This window comes from Balearica regulorum, chromosome 1, assembly GCF_011004875.1.
Source record: "Balearica regulorum gibbericeps isolate bBalReg1 chromosome 1, bBalReg1.pri, whole genome shotgun sequence".
Lineage (NCBI taxonomy): Eukaryota > Metazoa > Chordata > Aves > Gruiformes > Gruidae > Balearica > Balearica regulorum.
Window position 1 is genome coordinate 204,240,841 of NC_046184.1, and position 16,306 is coordinate 204,257,146.

At 40.1% G+C, this 16,306-nt stretch overlaps 1 protein-coding gene across 1 annotated transcript in view; it reads right to left on the reverse strand.

Annotated features, from left to right (window-relative positions):
• Positions 1–16,306, reverse strand: part of ARHGAP42 (Rho GTPase activating protein 42) — a 172,786-nt gene that overhangs the window by 41,996 nt on the left and 114,484 nt on the right. The window contains exons 6-8 of the mRNA XM_075742338.1: positions 15,831–15,941; positions 7,671–7,775; positions 3,462–3,591 (exon numbers count right to left, since the gene is read on the reverse strand). Of these exons, the coding sequence (XP_075598453.1) occupies positions 3,462–3,591; positions 7,671–7,775; positions 15,831–15,941 (346 nt within the window). The remainder of the gene's footprint in view (positions 1–3,461; positions 3,592–7,670; positions 7,776–15,830; positions 15,942–16,306) is intronic.

The window sequence follows — 16,306 nt, forward strand, 5'->3', positions numbered from 1 at the left end:
GAAACATAACAGCATCCACATGTAGCCTACAAAATAAAAATCTCCCCTAGTTTTTGAATTTGAACATGTTATTCTGGTATAATTTTCAAATATTGCAGTTTAATGAGGTTGCCCAACAAAATTCCAGCAGATCAATTTTCTTTGGCAACTGGATGGGTAACAGCATTTTACTAGGGTAAATAGGCAGGAGACAGGCAAGATCCTGAGGATTTTTCTGCCCAGGAAATACAGGTGAAGATTCTATCAATCCAAGTGAAGCACAAGGATTCAGTACTAGATCCTTTCTCTGAAGGAAACCTTGAAGTCTAGTATTAGATCCAGAAAATTGGACAAAGTCATGAAGTCAGAGTGCATTTCGCTTTACTTTCAGAGTTCTTGTCAAAGGTAACAAATGCTTTTAGTAATATCCTATTCTACCTGCTACCTCAAGTGAGTGGGTAAAATGGCATTGGCTCAGAGACAGATTTAATCTTAGGTGGTTGAACATGGATGGGTGATTTCACTACAGGAAAGGAAAGGAAGGAAAGGAACAGTGCACTCTAAAACAATAGTGGCTTAGAGATGAGGAAAAAAACACTGGGTGTCTGAGGCAGTGCCTTCAGCAAGAACATTGGCCTCTTATGCCTTGGAAGGAGTTCTGCTGGGGAAGAGGTGGCTATAGCAGTGGTGCAGAATTGACAGTGTCCACAAACTGACACATGCACGCACTCACAATACCAAAGTATAATGTACTTAGGGATTCACTAGACTTTGATTTAGATAGCCATACATGAAATCTACAGTTACCCCCAAGTAAGTGGACGTATGCCTTATCCTGGAGAGGTCACACCACACTACCTCTTAATCCTACTGCAAAGTATAGGATTTCTGATGCAGAAGATGTTTTCACTCCTGGATTACACAGAGCTTTGCTCAGGCATTGCTGTGAACCTTTAGTGAATCTAAACACAAAACTCTCTTGGGCTTAAGCTCAATAGTATTTAAAACTTTGGCCGCTAACCTAGCTTAGATACAGATATTTAAAATGTGTTCCTTGGTGTGAGGACACAGAGTAAATTCTCCCACCATTTCGATAATTCTCTCCACATCCTAGAATTATAGCCAAGATCTCCCACAATTTTCTGGAAAAAAAATCTGTTTACTGTAGCACAGAGAACAAGATTAACTCCTGGATTCTTACAGATACATCTGGAGGGGTATTCAACTGCAGAGGACAGGATAATTTAGGCTTTTGCAGCTTAAGTGCTCCCCCTTGGGCCAGAACATTATGGCTATATCTGCACTGATTAATAAACAGTGCTGGCAGCATTCACTGTCACTCAGTGTATTGGGTCTGGCTGGGATGGAGTTAATTTCCCCCACAGCAGCCCCACAGTGCTGTGCTGTGCATCGGTAGCCAGCAAGGTGTTGGTAACACACCGGTGTTTTGGCTGCTGCTGAGCAGTGCTGCACAGTATCAAGGCTGTCTCTCCAACACTTGCCCCCACACCCCAGTAGGCTGGGGGTTGGCAAGATCTTGGGAGGGGACGGAGCCAGGACAGCTGACCCCAACTGACGAAAGGGATAGTCCATACCGTATGGCATCTGCTCAGCAGTAAAAGCTGAGAGAAAGGAGGAGGAAGCGGGGACATTCATTATTTGCAATGTTTGTCTTGCAGAGCAACCACTATGCATACTCATGACCGTCCATCTGAATAAAAAGAATTTATAGCCTACTGACATTTTTTCAAAAAATGTAATTACCACCATGCATAACACTAATAAATATATACAGGATTTAGTTTTACTCTCAAGAATAGCAAGTATTTAACCCAGTTGTCCAAAATTTGACATGAGCCTATGGGATGATGGTTGTAGGAAAGTAAACCTGCATGACAAGGAAATGCACAATTAGTACCTTCCCCATTGACAGAGAGATTACAGACCCTGTTAGTCTTACTCTAGAATAAACTAATGAACAAATTTATTTTCAGCAAGAGGATGTCAAGTTGGCCTCTCACTATTTAATGAAGCACAGCATGTGCCCAGTGCTTCACTCCTTCTCTCCCTCCCCCATTAGCAGGGCTCAGTGTAATTTCCACTTAACGCAGGTTTCTTTTATCATTATTACTCAATTAAAAAGATAGCGTGTCTTCTAAAAAACTTTCTGTACTTCTGAGGGTAAAAGTGGCTGAGGTTAACTATGATAAGCACTGAGGTTTCTTTCCTTCAGCTGACATATGGAATAAAGAATAATTTCATTATGTTATTTGGAAAATCAATTATTTATAACTCTATGTAGTCTCTTGAGTCATCATCTAAAAGGGAAGCAGTGAAGAAGATATCCTCAAAACTGAGGTCGAGTAGGCTCAAGTCTGATGCGGGAATTTTATTACCAGATGCCTTCCACTTATTTTTAGATTGAGAAATCAGGTGCAAAGTTGTATTAAATAATTTTTGCATGAACATCAAACTTGCACAAGCACGTACATACTATCTTAAAACACTGCTGTATGCTTTTCTAGTGTCAGGCTGATGCCAGAGCAAACAGGAAAATGAAGAAATAAATAAATTGATCTGGGTACCACATGCAGTGAGAACTATTTTACTGAGGGTTTTGCACGATCCTGCCTAATGCAGGTAGTTTGGCTTGGTTTTCTATACTGTTGAGAGTGCAAAACAGTGGCAGCTGATAGTGTGGATGACATATAGTTACAAATTCTCTCATTTGACTTTTCACATATTTCCTGGTTCTGTTTTCATTCATAACATGATGTATTCCTAGGATCTTCCAAGTAGTTTCCAACACTTATCACAACTTTAGTTCTATTCCTTCATTTAGTTCATCACTTCAATCTCATGTCTCATGAAATGAATAATAATTATGTATAGATTTGCAGCTATTTTGAAGCTGTGACAGACTGCATTTAGATGACTCTTCTTCTTACACTTTTGTTTTCCATTATGTGCATGTTTATTTACTCTTAAGGTGGTTGGGTCAATGGAGATCCCTGGTACACAGTGGAAGTTGCTCCTGCTGGGTAAACTACGGGCCCTGTTCAGGCAGAGAAAGTACAAGAGACAGCAGGGTTTGGCAGGTAGAGCCAAAGCAGAGTGCTAGGAGCTTGCAGCTTCTGCAGCAAGGTGTAAGGCAGCCAAAGCAGAGTGTGCTACCAGTCAGCTACTGGGGTGGCCAATAGCAGGGACCTAGTCCCAAGGACCCAGGGGCAGGAGCTGAGTTGCTTACAAGTGTTTTGATTACCATTCCACCCGACCTTAGCTACTCTGAGTGCTTTTTGAAATGTTAAACACTTGTTTTTCTTTTGAGCCTCTCAATCATTTGGAAAGCAACCACAGCAGATGTCTGCAGACATTCAAACACAGAGCTCTTGTGCTGTCCTGCTAACTAAACCATTTTCTCATCCTTTCATTTGCTGCTATGCCTTTCAAATTGAAGTAAAATGTACATCTGTTTTACTCACGTTTCTCCTGCACATAGAGATAGCCTTCCATTGTCCATTGACTTGGTGGTCTGTAATCCTGGTTGGCTGATTTCATTCTTTGCATGAGTCTCTCCACTTCCTGCCTCGTGCTTTCAAAGTTATTCCGGGTCTAATACCCACAAAAACAAACAAACAAACCCCCACATTATCTCATGCAAGTACTAAAACAATAATGAAGAACTAATTACTAATAATGCCAAGGAGACAGTAGTGGAGGCCAACAGAAGCATTAGCCAGAGACATAAAAGGAAAAAAAAAAATCAGTAAAGAATACTCTTCATTGCTCTAGAAGCCCAGGAATAACACAGTAATGACGAATTAACTTAAGCACACAAGTGTAAAGGAAATATGGTTGAGAATAGTAACATTCCTCTTTCTGTAGGTCACTAACCTCAGAAAGGAGGTCATTTCATATCTTTAGGTATGCTTACACAGTAGTTTGCAGACAGATGCAGGCTTTCTCTCTGTGTACTCTAGGATACACAGACAGGAGCCAGGCTAAACTAGAAGCTGCTGACAGCAAAGCCCCAAACCTGAAGTAGTAAGTCCCACTGAACTACTTGAAGTACAGTGCAGAATACACTGGTCTGGGTTAATGCCAGGCTAATGTCTCTAGATAGCTGTGGTCTACTCCCCATGTGGAAGAGACAAATGTCCTGTGTGTCCGTGTGTATCTGCAATAATACCACAGCTGCTGATACAACAGTCAGGTTACTGGCACTGTCACGAACATTTTTTGACAGGACTGTGCAAACACCACAGTTAAGTATAACATAAATATGCTACGTAAGAAACCAGTCACAAGTGGCAGAACTGTGTTCAAAAGCATGGAGGGACTGTGTCTGTCTCAAGCATCGCATGTGTAACCAAGCAGCTGGCCAAGCAAACAATTACGTACAAAGGTGGGTAATTCATATTTGCTAATAACTATATGGACTTTTTTTTTTTCATATTGAATTTAGTGAGGCCAGGGTTTCCCTCCACACACCTAGCATGGTATAGTAGAGAATTATTCTGAGGTGCCAGAGGTTTGATAGGTTGCTACTAATATACCAGATGTTGAACACTTTGTTCCTACAGGTAACAGAAAAGAATAAAGATTTTTGTAATGTTTCTGCAAAATCATATTCTGGACTCTAATCCTGACTAGTCAGAAAGATTCTCTCAGGACTTTATACACTGGTGAATACTTTCCCATTTGTGGGCCATTCATGGAGGTGCACAATAGTATAGTAATACATGTTAAATCTTCTTGAAGACAAACATTATTATTAGAGAGGGAGGTAAAATTCTTTGAACTTTTCACGTTGTATCCTCAGGGTGAAGTATCATTTCAGACCAAACTTAACAGAGGTCATTTTGAGATCTTCAAGAGGGACATGCCATTGAAGGGAGGAATGTCCCCATTTTGAGAAATCTCTGTCTAGTAAGTTTTTAATTACTACTTTTAAGCAGCCAGGACTTTGAACCAAATTATAGAAAACAAAGTCAAATAGACATACAAAGTATGCCACTGGCCAGCTGAAACAGTGAAAGGGACAACAGGTCACGTTAGGGCACGGTGACCTGTTAAGAGCTGTCGGTCTGCCACTACTCTACTACTCCTACAGTTGTTACCACTCCAGTTCTAACCTGTAGGACAATTTTAAAAACAGAAACTGCAGTTCAGATCAACCATCCTTCAAGACCTCAACACACAATGCAATGGAAAGAAGGACTTCTGACAGCTACGACAGGCTGAACACAACTTTCCCTGAACACCGTCCTCAGTTTGTCTTTCCCTACGTCTCTCACTTCAGTCTGAGGTTGGGTGACGCTTTGAGTGACAAGACAGCAGATAGCCCAGCTGGCAAAAGGAAGCTGCAGGTCTAGGTCTGGAGCCAGAATTCAAACTTCTGTGTAACAGCAGTGAATGATGTACTGTATCCCACTATATCTTCATGTATATGTTTCTCTGATGTATAAATATAATAAAAAATAATATCAAAATACATTGTTCCTCCTGCCTAACTTTACATCTCCCTCTACCTCTACAGTCTATTTACAACTTCAAGTTGCACTTATATAATATTTAAAAAGAGATTAGGTTTAACTATTTCTTAATTAACATCGAAATTTTAAAAAATCCTTAGGCACATTTTTCACCCTTTCACTGAAACTGTGCTGTGCAACAACACTGACCCCTTGTGCCTTTATCTGAAAGAGTCTTAGTAGCAAACCGAAAGTAGCAAATACATAATTTGAAAGGACAAGGGGCTGAGATGCTCTACAGACAGAGAACACTTGCATTTCGATCCAAAAGGAGAAGGGTAATCATCTATGAGGTTTTGCCTTACTTCCCCAAGAAGTGTTTTGAATGGGATCTATACCTACATATGAACAACTGACATAAAAGGGGAAGTGGCTACGGAGGTGAGCTGCACGTGCTTCATTGCAGCAAAACCTGGAAGAGTGCAGTAGTCCTAAGAATGCAGATCTACATTAACAGTGCTAAGGCAATGCCATCTTCCAACTTTGAGCCAACATATGCCTCTCTAGTAGCAAGATGTCAAGGGAAATGTCAAGTGTTTTATTTCCCAGTAACCCACAGGGAATAGCAGTTGAGAGTGGTAAGGTGCTCTTGTACTCCCAGACCTGTTTCATATTCCCTAAATTCAGTGGCCAAGGCACTATCCACAACAGCTGATGTCAGATCTTCTAAACTGTTGTAGCTTCTGTAGTGGAGCTACAAAAATTTCTGTTCAGTATCTTTTCTTGAAAGAATGAAATTGGGGTTGTTCAGCCTGGAGAAAAGAAGGCTCCAAGGAGACTAACTGTGGCCTTCCAGTACCTGAAGGGGCCTACAGGAAAGCTGGGGAGGGACTGTTTACAAGGGCATGGAGTGATAGGACAAGGGGTAATGAGTTTAAACTAAAAGAGGGTACATTCAGATTAGATATTAGGAAGAAATTCTTCACTGTAAAGGTGGTGAGACACTGGAACAGGTTGCCCAGAGAGGCTGTGGATGCCCCCTCCCTGGAAGTGTTCAAGGCCAGGCTGGATGGGGCTTTGGGCAACGTGGTCTAGTGGAGGGTGTCCCTGCCCATGGCAGGGGGGTTGGAACTAGATGATCTTTGAGGTCCCTTCCAACCCAAACCATTCTATGATTCTAAATGGAAAAGAAATGGAGTCACTAAAAAAATACAGCATTTGGAGTAAATGATAGAATTCCTTCACTTTTTTAAAATTTGTTCTGTACTTTGAAGTTAATTGTCATGAAAAAAATGTAGGGCAGGCCCAATATTATCAGGTTGAACTTCACTTTTTGCCTTAAAAGCAAGTGATAGTGGTTCTAATGCAAATCAGGTGTAAAGACGTTTTGTATCTACTTACTTGTATATCCTTGAAGTGCAACATCTGAGTTGCACAGTAAAATAAATATACACTTGTATACAGCAGTTATGATGAGTGGAAAAGTTTGTTGATTAAAGGCATTTTTGTTTTGCTGAAAGCTATGGAGTTTTTGTGCACAGTTGATCTTGTATAGCTCTTACTACCAAATTCAGGCCAATCTACAGCAAAAGATCCATTTGCTCAGTTGAGAGTAACTCTTTACGCACATAAGAGGTCCTTTCTTCTGGTGGAACTTAATGCTCCTGAGAGCTGCTCACTGTGGAGGAAGGCCCCAACAGTTCTCTGATGCAGACAAAATAAATCCAGAGAACAGCCAGAGCATGGCTTCCCAAGTACGCTTTATATACAGTGGGAAGCTAGCAGATAGCAGGAAAAGCCTTTTGTGGCAATCTGTGATCTTAAAGAAACAAACTGCATCATTCTATACCAGTTGGAGCATTTACTCCAGAAGACAGGCCTCACTCTCAAGACAGCATGTTTAAACCTATCTGGACTACTGTGTTTTCTAAACAAAACTTAGCTGCTGCCCTGCCTCTGTGGTTCTCGCTCCCAAAATTTTGTCCTGGAAATCACAAATTGACTATCTGCAGATTAGTTTTCCCAAAGTTATTTGGTGACAGGAATCTTTGTTACATTAACTTACCAAAAATAACTTTTGCCTCTTCATATATTAATTTGATTTCAGCTTACTAAAACATTGCAAGATTTAGAGTTTTGATAAAGTGCTATGAGACTACTTTAAAATCCTGAAATTAAATTAGCAAACAAAATGGTGTAAATACAAATCATCCTTACATTCTGCAAATTGAATTGCAGCTGCTGCTTGTATGGTGCAAACTCCTGAGCCAGTTCATATCCTTCGTGGTAAAATGTAAATAATCCTTGAAGAAAGGCCAAGAGCTGAAAAAGTAAAATTGAGAAGTGTTATATATTTTTAACATGCGCTCTTAATGCTATATAATGCAAATATAACAAAACATACACTAACTTATAAGGAATAGGTATAGCCTGCAATAGTGAAAAAAAATAGTTCTTAGCAACTGCTACACACTTTTTCTATTCAGGTGAATATTAGAAAGCAAAAACTAAGGATAGTTGATTTTCTCTTAGTTTTCAGTAGCAAAATATGGCAAACCATCAACAAAAAAACATTCTGCGTCTTAGCTCCTGGAATATTCTAAGCTTTCATTACTTGCAACAGCAAAGCTTTGCTGAGCAAGGAATCCACAGTCAGACCTTAAGAAAGCGAGGTGTTAAACAGGCTTTTGAGTCATAAAGTTGTCATTTCCATAATAATTTAATTCACTGTCCTAGTCATTTTGTCCAGTATTTCAGTTGGAGTCTGATGGTGTGCATTTTCCAAGTTCATACTTTCAGAGTTCAAGGTTTTTCTCTTCAAAATATTTTTTTCACTTTCTTCATAGGATTTGTTTGAGCTATGACCTATTTTCCACAAATGAGACTCTTGAAAGTATGTTTTGGACAGCTTAATACAACACAAGAAATCCAGACTATTTCTTCCTGCTCTGTACAAAATGCAAACTCTATCTGGTATGTCTGTGACTGACTCCAACAGAACAGTCGAAGTCTGTACACATCAAGTTGAAAATTCTTTTTGAAGTTTGCTTTAAAATAACGTTTAAGTAGTAAAAAGTGAAACTAGATTTTCTGAATACTTATTTTAGCTGTTGATTTAATGCCTTCCTATCACTTACTAGTTTTACAAGCCTTCTAACTTTGTTCCAAATTTAAAAAATGTTTTGACATTGCTATAAGTCTTCTTACGTGCTATTAAATAATAAGCATTTAATATTTTAGTACGGACTGTCTTCTTTGTATATATAATTTAGCTTACATACAACCAAGTAAAGAAAACAACAAAAAAAGAGATATTAACTTGGATGTACAGTAACAAAAGCTATAACAATAGGACAGATTTATCTTAGTATATTACAGCCATTGAAAAGCTAATCACCTAGGCTAAGTAACTGGCTGTCCAGGCTGCCTCCCAATTCAGTAAAAAAACACAGGTATTCAAGAGCGTAATTCTTTCTCCTTTTTCAGACTTTTCTTTCAGGATGGGATGAATGATCCAATGGAAACATTTATCTCTCTCCATTGACTATTGAAGTAGCCTAGACTCGGGCAACAAAAATGCCATCATTCATATTTAATGTACTTTTCTTTGTGTTACCAGTACCATAGATTATTGTAAGTGAAACAGCTTAAAAATGTAGCTTTTACTGTGTTTATATTTTCTTTACATTTACACTCAGCCCTACTTGAAGAAATAGAGTTAAATTATTCTGCCTCCTTCTTTCCTATTGATCACTAAGAGATTGCTGCACTAAGGTAACACATATTTCAGGGGAATAGCTAAAATAATATTTTGCAATTTTAGACCCCCATCCATTCCAGCATCACAAGACATTCCACACCCTTTAATGTGCAAACTTCCACAGCTTGACAGATGAGAGACCAAGGATGCAGGTCTCTGGGCAGAGGAGCTAACATGATGACTTATTCCTACCAGACTGAACTCTTTGCTCTCCCCTTCCCATTCCTCCTCCCTGTCCTCATTCAGCTGTGGGACACTTCCCATGCATCCTTGTGCCAGCTCTGGCATCGCTGAGCCCTTCAGTGAGCATCTCTGCCTCGGGAAGCCTGCTGCTTTGCTGCCTTACTACGTTAAAGCAGTTCAAGGTTAATGGAGCATCAGTGCTGGCACAAATAGATGCATGAAGGCATGGCTGGGAGAACGACTTCCCCCTTGGTGTTTATGGGTATTGCACGATCAGACAAAACCCTGGCCTCAGGCAGAGGTGGTGTAAGTTCATGTCTGCCCAGTAAGTTGGTCATGGAGCCTGAAAACCTGAGAAGATCCTTGGGCATAAAAGCCCCTTTTTGTGGGACCTCTGCACTGGCTGTGAATTCCTGAACTGCATCGTACCACCAAACAAACAATTAAGGCAACGCAGTTAAGTGAAGGGCTCCACAGCTTGTGTATATTGCCTCAGCTTTGCATGATGATCTGCCCAGTGGAAATCATTATCTCAGCGAAGGACCTGGCCCTGCAAGTCTCTTACTGGTTATTCGAGTGGTTCTGAGGAAGGTCCAAATACAACAATTTATCTTAAAATCTCCAATTATGTAAATGGATAGAAAGAGTTCTATAATTTTAAGGAAAAGAAAAAAGAAAAGAAAAAAGAAAGAAAAGAGAAAAGAAAAAATAAAAAATTAAAAATCTTCATTTTTTATGAATAAAGTATAAAATAACTAAATTATATCCAAGGCTCTGCTCTGGCTCCAGCTGTGCAAAGCCCCTGCCCACAGCCTAGATCCAGTTACTCATCCATATCCCCAACTACAGCTCCTTCAGATACAGCATTATAACTACCCCCATGCTTACTCTGATTTGTTTCAGTCAAAAGGACGTGGATTAACTTAACATGTAAGTAGGAGCCTGCTGCTAAACCCACCCCTTCCACCTGAAGAAGCACTGCAGGAGCAATATGAATGCTCAACAAAACTGCAGCCAGAGCAGAATGTTAGAGCCCACCAAAATGACAATAAAGGAACTAGTGGGAGAAGGTTTCGGTATGTCAGTTTATGCTGGAATTTTAAAGATCAGTGTAAAGGGCATTTCTGGAGAATGGACTACAAACTGTTTAAATTTCAGCTTCAACACTTAAAGAAAACCATTTTCCACTATACAAAATGCTTCTAAGGAGTACAAGGAGGAAATACTGAGGAGGAAAATATTTAACACAAGATGGCAGCAAAGCTGAATTTATCAGAAAGCAAAAAAAAAAAACAAAACCCACAAACCAGCAGCAAAAAAACCCTGAGAAAAATCTGAATGTATTTTACTTAAAATACTGCTCAGGTATTCTGGCAGTTGTGCATCGCAGAGAATCTGGCCTTGAGGTTCTCTTGGTCAAATACTCTCTGAGCACTTCAAAAATAGGAATCAAAGAAAAGTAAAGATATGCTTATTTTATGCAAGTCCTAGACCAGCTTATTCGAGTTCTGTCTTGAAACAACTGACACTGAGCATGGTATTTGCTTCTATGTACGTGTCACTAGTGGTGGAAGAACAGGGATCAGAAAATGCCCTGTACCCAATGGTCCTGTGCTGTTCAGGCATCTTCATAACCACTTCTATCAGGACAGGTATAGCCATAGCGTTGCATCGAGGAGATCTAAAAGCCAAGGACTTCTGCCCTAGGCTTATGCTCACAGTGGGGTTTTCTTGTTGCTGGTTTTACAAGTGGCACTGCTGCTAAAGAGATTTAACTTTAAAGAGATTTATATTAAATAATAAAGAAAAAATAGCCCTTTTTCGTTTCAAAAGAAAATTTCAGAATGTATTTTGAGGTGATCTTCACATCTAAAGAGGTGATTTGTTTCACCAAACATCACATACAATGCCTGATGTGTTCATGCCAACAATTTTTCGTTTCAACAAGTGCCTTACAGTTATCTCAATCTCAGTATCTAATCAGTCACATCAATAAAAAGTGAGGTCTGAACTCCGTAATACGATGCTACTCACTACCCCAGCACCGCAAGGATTTCAACACAGAACCTGAAACAAAATCCAACTACTTCTTGAGACTTTATTTATTTTTATGTGGAGCTGGTGACCTCAAGACTGCCTGGTCATTTCATTCTCACAGGAAGAAGACTGTACTTAGGTTTCGGATAGGGGAGGAATTTAACCTTTGGCCGGCAGCACATCAGCCAGAAGTCCCTGTCTCCCTGGTTTCATTTTATTTATAAGTAGATAGCACCAGAAGGTACTTATCCATCAGATTAAAGTAAATGTAGTTAAAAGTGTAGAAAATCCAAGGAAGAGGAAATTGAGTTTAACGTCCACAGTGAAGTCTCATGGAACTGCATGCAATTACAGGCAGGGTGTGTTGGTTGCTGGGTTTTGGTTGTTTTTTCTCTTTAAATAAACACTTTTGGGCTTTCATGACATTTAACGGACCACTCTCACATTTCAGATCTTTTAGTGCTTATGAGCTCTGTGCCCTGATTTTTATAGGCCAAGGAAGTCCTGGCATTGCTGAGGGACAAAGTGGAGCTTGAAGAAGGAGTCTGTATTTCTCTTAACAACTGTAATATCGTCAGAAAGCTGCCTTGGTTTGGACTATCTTCTCTGGGCCCACAAGGGTGAAGGTAGGAACAGAGATTATTTTCACTTACTTTGTTTTGTTGTTTGATTTACTGCAAAGTAAATTTTAACACTAATTTGTCTTTGAGAAAAAGTTTAAATTCATGATCTGTGTGAAAAGTTTTACTTGTTTTTTTTTCCCCTTGGAAAGAATGAAGATCTAGGAGGATCACAAAGAGGCAGCTGTCAGTTACTCACACTCTGGTACACATTAGCGACTACTTGAGACAAGATGCAGAGAACAGAAGAGAAATCCAAGGCCTGAGGAGCAGCTGCAAAAGTCTACTCTAAATAATACAATCCTCTATTCAGAGTATGAATTATTAACATTTTGTACCTTAAAATCTCTCCCTACTCTCCTCCAGGAAGGAACATTCTCCACTCTTACCAACTTGTACTGTCTTACCGTCCCAGGTGTAACCCACGTGGCAATTTTTGCTGACCTACTTCTCCCACTCTGGTTCCCAAACCACACCTGTCTTTTGGCATAGACAAACTGAAGACCTTGAAAGGAGCTCCAGCAGATCCTTTGCTTTTCCAGTTCTATTCCCATGTCATGAACTTATCCTTCTTCCACATGGGCATCACGATTTCCTCCTTCACTGCACTAACAGCCTTTCTTTTATTTTGTTAAACTCTCCCTCACAGAGTCTTTTAGTAACACATCAGCCTGAGAATTACATGGAGATGTGACACTGAGCTGATAAATCAGAGACACAAGCAGCACACACACTAGAAGGCCCCACAACTAGCAGAGCTCCTGAGGTGGAATGCCTATACAGACACACCACCAGGCATCTTCTAGCATCTGAACATCCACAGAGCACACAAAGGAGAATGAACAATATGGCAATTCTTTTGATAAGTGATTTTAAAGTGTTAGGCTTTGTCTTTGTCTACTTGTATCTAGAGGCATATGTTTGTACTTCCAACATCACTTACACAAACTATGCATTTTTAGAAAGCCCATTTTGAAGACTTTTTTTTTTTTCTTTGTGTCATGGTATTGCTGATTTGTATGAGAATTTACTTGGCATACTTTGCCTTATGGGTTTTAGTAAAAGCTTTTATTCCAGCATGTTGTGGAATGGAACAGACTTGAAACAGAAAACTGAGAATTTTGAAGATTCAAAATTTTATAACTGATGATATAAATTAAGCTCCATTTATATTCAGATTAATTATAAATAATTCACACCTGGAGCCAGAAGACACTGTCTTGCAAGGGCTATCATTACCCAGTCACCAGAGTATTTCGTAGAATCATAAAATGGTTAGGGTTGGAAGGGACCTCAAAGATCATCTAGTTCCAAGCCCCCTGCCATGGGCAGGGACACCCTCCACTAGACCACGTTGCCCAAAGCCCCATCCAACCTGGCCTTCAACACTTCCAGGGATGGGCCTCCACAACCTCTCTGGGCAACATGTTCCAGTGCCTCACCACCCTCACAGTCAAGAATTTATTTCTAACATCTAATCTAAATCGACCCTCCTTCAGCTTAAACCCATTAACCCTTGTCCTGTTGCTACATGCCCTTGTCCACAGTCCCTCTTCAGATTTCTGGTAGGCCCCCTTTAGGTACTGGAAGGCTGCTATAAGGTCTCCTTGGAGCCTTCTCTTCTCCAGGCTGAACAATCCCAACTCCCTCAGCCTGTCCTCATAAGAGAGGTGCTCCAGCCCTCGGATCATCTTTGTGGCGTCCTCTGGACTCTCTCCAACAGCTCCATGTCTCTTCTGTACTGGGGCCCCTAGAGCTGGATGCAGTACTCCAGGTGGGGTCTCACAAGAGCGGAGTAGAGGGGCAGAATCTCAACCTCCCTCCCTCGACCTGCTGGTCATGCATCTTTTGATGCAGCCCAGGACACAGTTGGCCTTCTGGGCTGCAAGCGCACACTGCCAGCTCATGTTGAGCTTCTCATCAATCAATACCCCCAAGTCCTTCTCCTCGGGGCTCCTCTCAATCCATTCTCTGCCCAGCCTGTAGTTGTGCTGGGGATTGCGCCGACCCACGTGCAGGACCTTGCACTTGGCCTTGTTGAACTTCATGAGGTTTGCATGGGCCCACCTCTCCAGCCTGTCAAGGTCCCTCTGGATGGCATCCCTTCCTTCCACCATGTTGACCACACCACACAACAAACAAAAAAGTGTGCAACAAACAGCATATCGGGCAAAAATACCTACTGATCTGACAGAGGATGGCAACTGATCCACTCAAAGGTAAATTCTACCTGCTGCATGTGTACACCTGGTCCACAAGACTGAGTTTACTAGTAACCTGCCCTGATTGCTTGCTCAGTATCAGCACTGATGAACTGATAAATTGCTCTTTCATTTTGGAAATGACTGACATAGTGTGGGGATAGGTCCTGGTCAAAAGTTAAAGCTCAGTATCTCCAGCTAAAATATAGAAAATCAAATTTATTTTTCCTCTCTGTTTAGCACATAGGATGAAAGACGCCCTATTTGAACTATATGCAATTGCACAGTAATATTTCCCGATGTACAAACTTCTTCTCAATATAGAAAGTTTTTATTACTTTAAAGGAGCATAAAGTCTCCTATATCAGGGTCAGAGCTAGGTCAAGATTGCTAGATTTTTCCAAGATGTGAGAGTTTTGCAGAAGTAGTCGGAGAGAGACACTCTGGATTAATCTGTGACAAGTAGAAAAATGTTCTTATTTAGGAATCCGAGCAAAGTTTTAGTCTCTAAGATTTGGCAGCTGTATGCCATAAAGATAGGATTTCTGTAAGTACTGCTTGCTGAATCCAGGTTCATTAGTTTGCATCAATGTCAAACATTCACTATACAATACATTCTCATCTCATGGAAAGGAGGCATCTGAGTAGCTCTTCTTGGTGACACTGGGTGTTAGAGATGTAATTCCACCTGTTTCACAGTCAAGAGTGCTGCTCCGGTTAGTTACAAGGAAGCTGGAAGATGGTGTGGAGAGAGAGAGAAAGTTATACTTGTCATGTTCCTCTTCCACAACTGATGCTCTGCTCTGCTGAGTGTGCTTAATGGGAAGGGACAGATGACATTGGAAGTCCTCTGTCAAGGGCTACAGCTACTAACTAAATAAGGGCAGCTAGTCCTGTATGACATGAACAGTAGTAATACTACTAATATGCCACAGAAATATGCTAGCACATCATATAGAAGCAGCTTTTGGTACTGACTGACCCAGAAGATAGTTAGGGGTGCGGGGTGGAAACACAGTCCAGGAGAAAATCCCAGATCTAAATACGGACTTTGAAACACAAACTTTGTCTTCCTCTTTTATGGTGTGCCAACATATGCTTTCTTTTACGTGCAAAGTAAACTACAGACAAATGACTCCACCAACAAAAAAATTAACTTACCTATCCTACGGAAAAACTGATTTTTCACTTTATTTCATGTATAACTCAGAAAAACATACGTTTACATTGCCTAGATGGAATATTTAAATCCAAAAACTGGCTCAAAATTTCACCCATGGAACCATGGTATTGGGAAACATCCATTATGTGTTGCACAGACACAACATTACATGCTGTCCCATTAAAATGTTAGGCACGTTCCAAGTCATCAGACATTTCACTTCACAGTAGATACGATATTCTTACATAAACCTTTAATAAACATGGAAAGTGCCCAAGCCAAGATCTTAATGTCTATCTATATACAAACAACCTGTGATCACAATTTAGAAAAGGAAGCAAAAAACAGATATTTTAAATTAAATTTTCAGCTTTAAATGTATGCATTCTAAAGAAAATAAACCATAAAACTTACAGGTTCAACAAATTCAAATTTCTTTTTCTCTTGTACTTCTTGAATTTTAAAAACATATTCTAATGATGCTTCATAAAAGTTTTGATGTTCTCTGTCAATCTGTGTATCTGCCTAAAAGACAAAATGAAATATAGACAACATTAATTTACTCTCATGATTGCTTTAAAAACAGATTTTGTCATTAACAAACGGATCCTCCATAAGATTACTTTACAAGCTTCATGGGGTTCAGTTTTCTTCCTGAAAATTAGAATATCTACTTAAATTAGCTAAACACAAGTTTAAGAACCCAAGATTACACATTTTAGCCTCATGCCCTTTCCCCATGCCTTTTCCATTTCCTCTTCCTTTTTGCACTTTAATATTCTAGTTTTTAGGAGAGCCTGGAGGGAAACAAAGAAAGATGGCAGCAGAAACATTGTCCCTGGTATATGGAAAGTTTAGAAAAAGAAATAGAAGAGAGTAGGATAGGAATT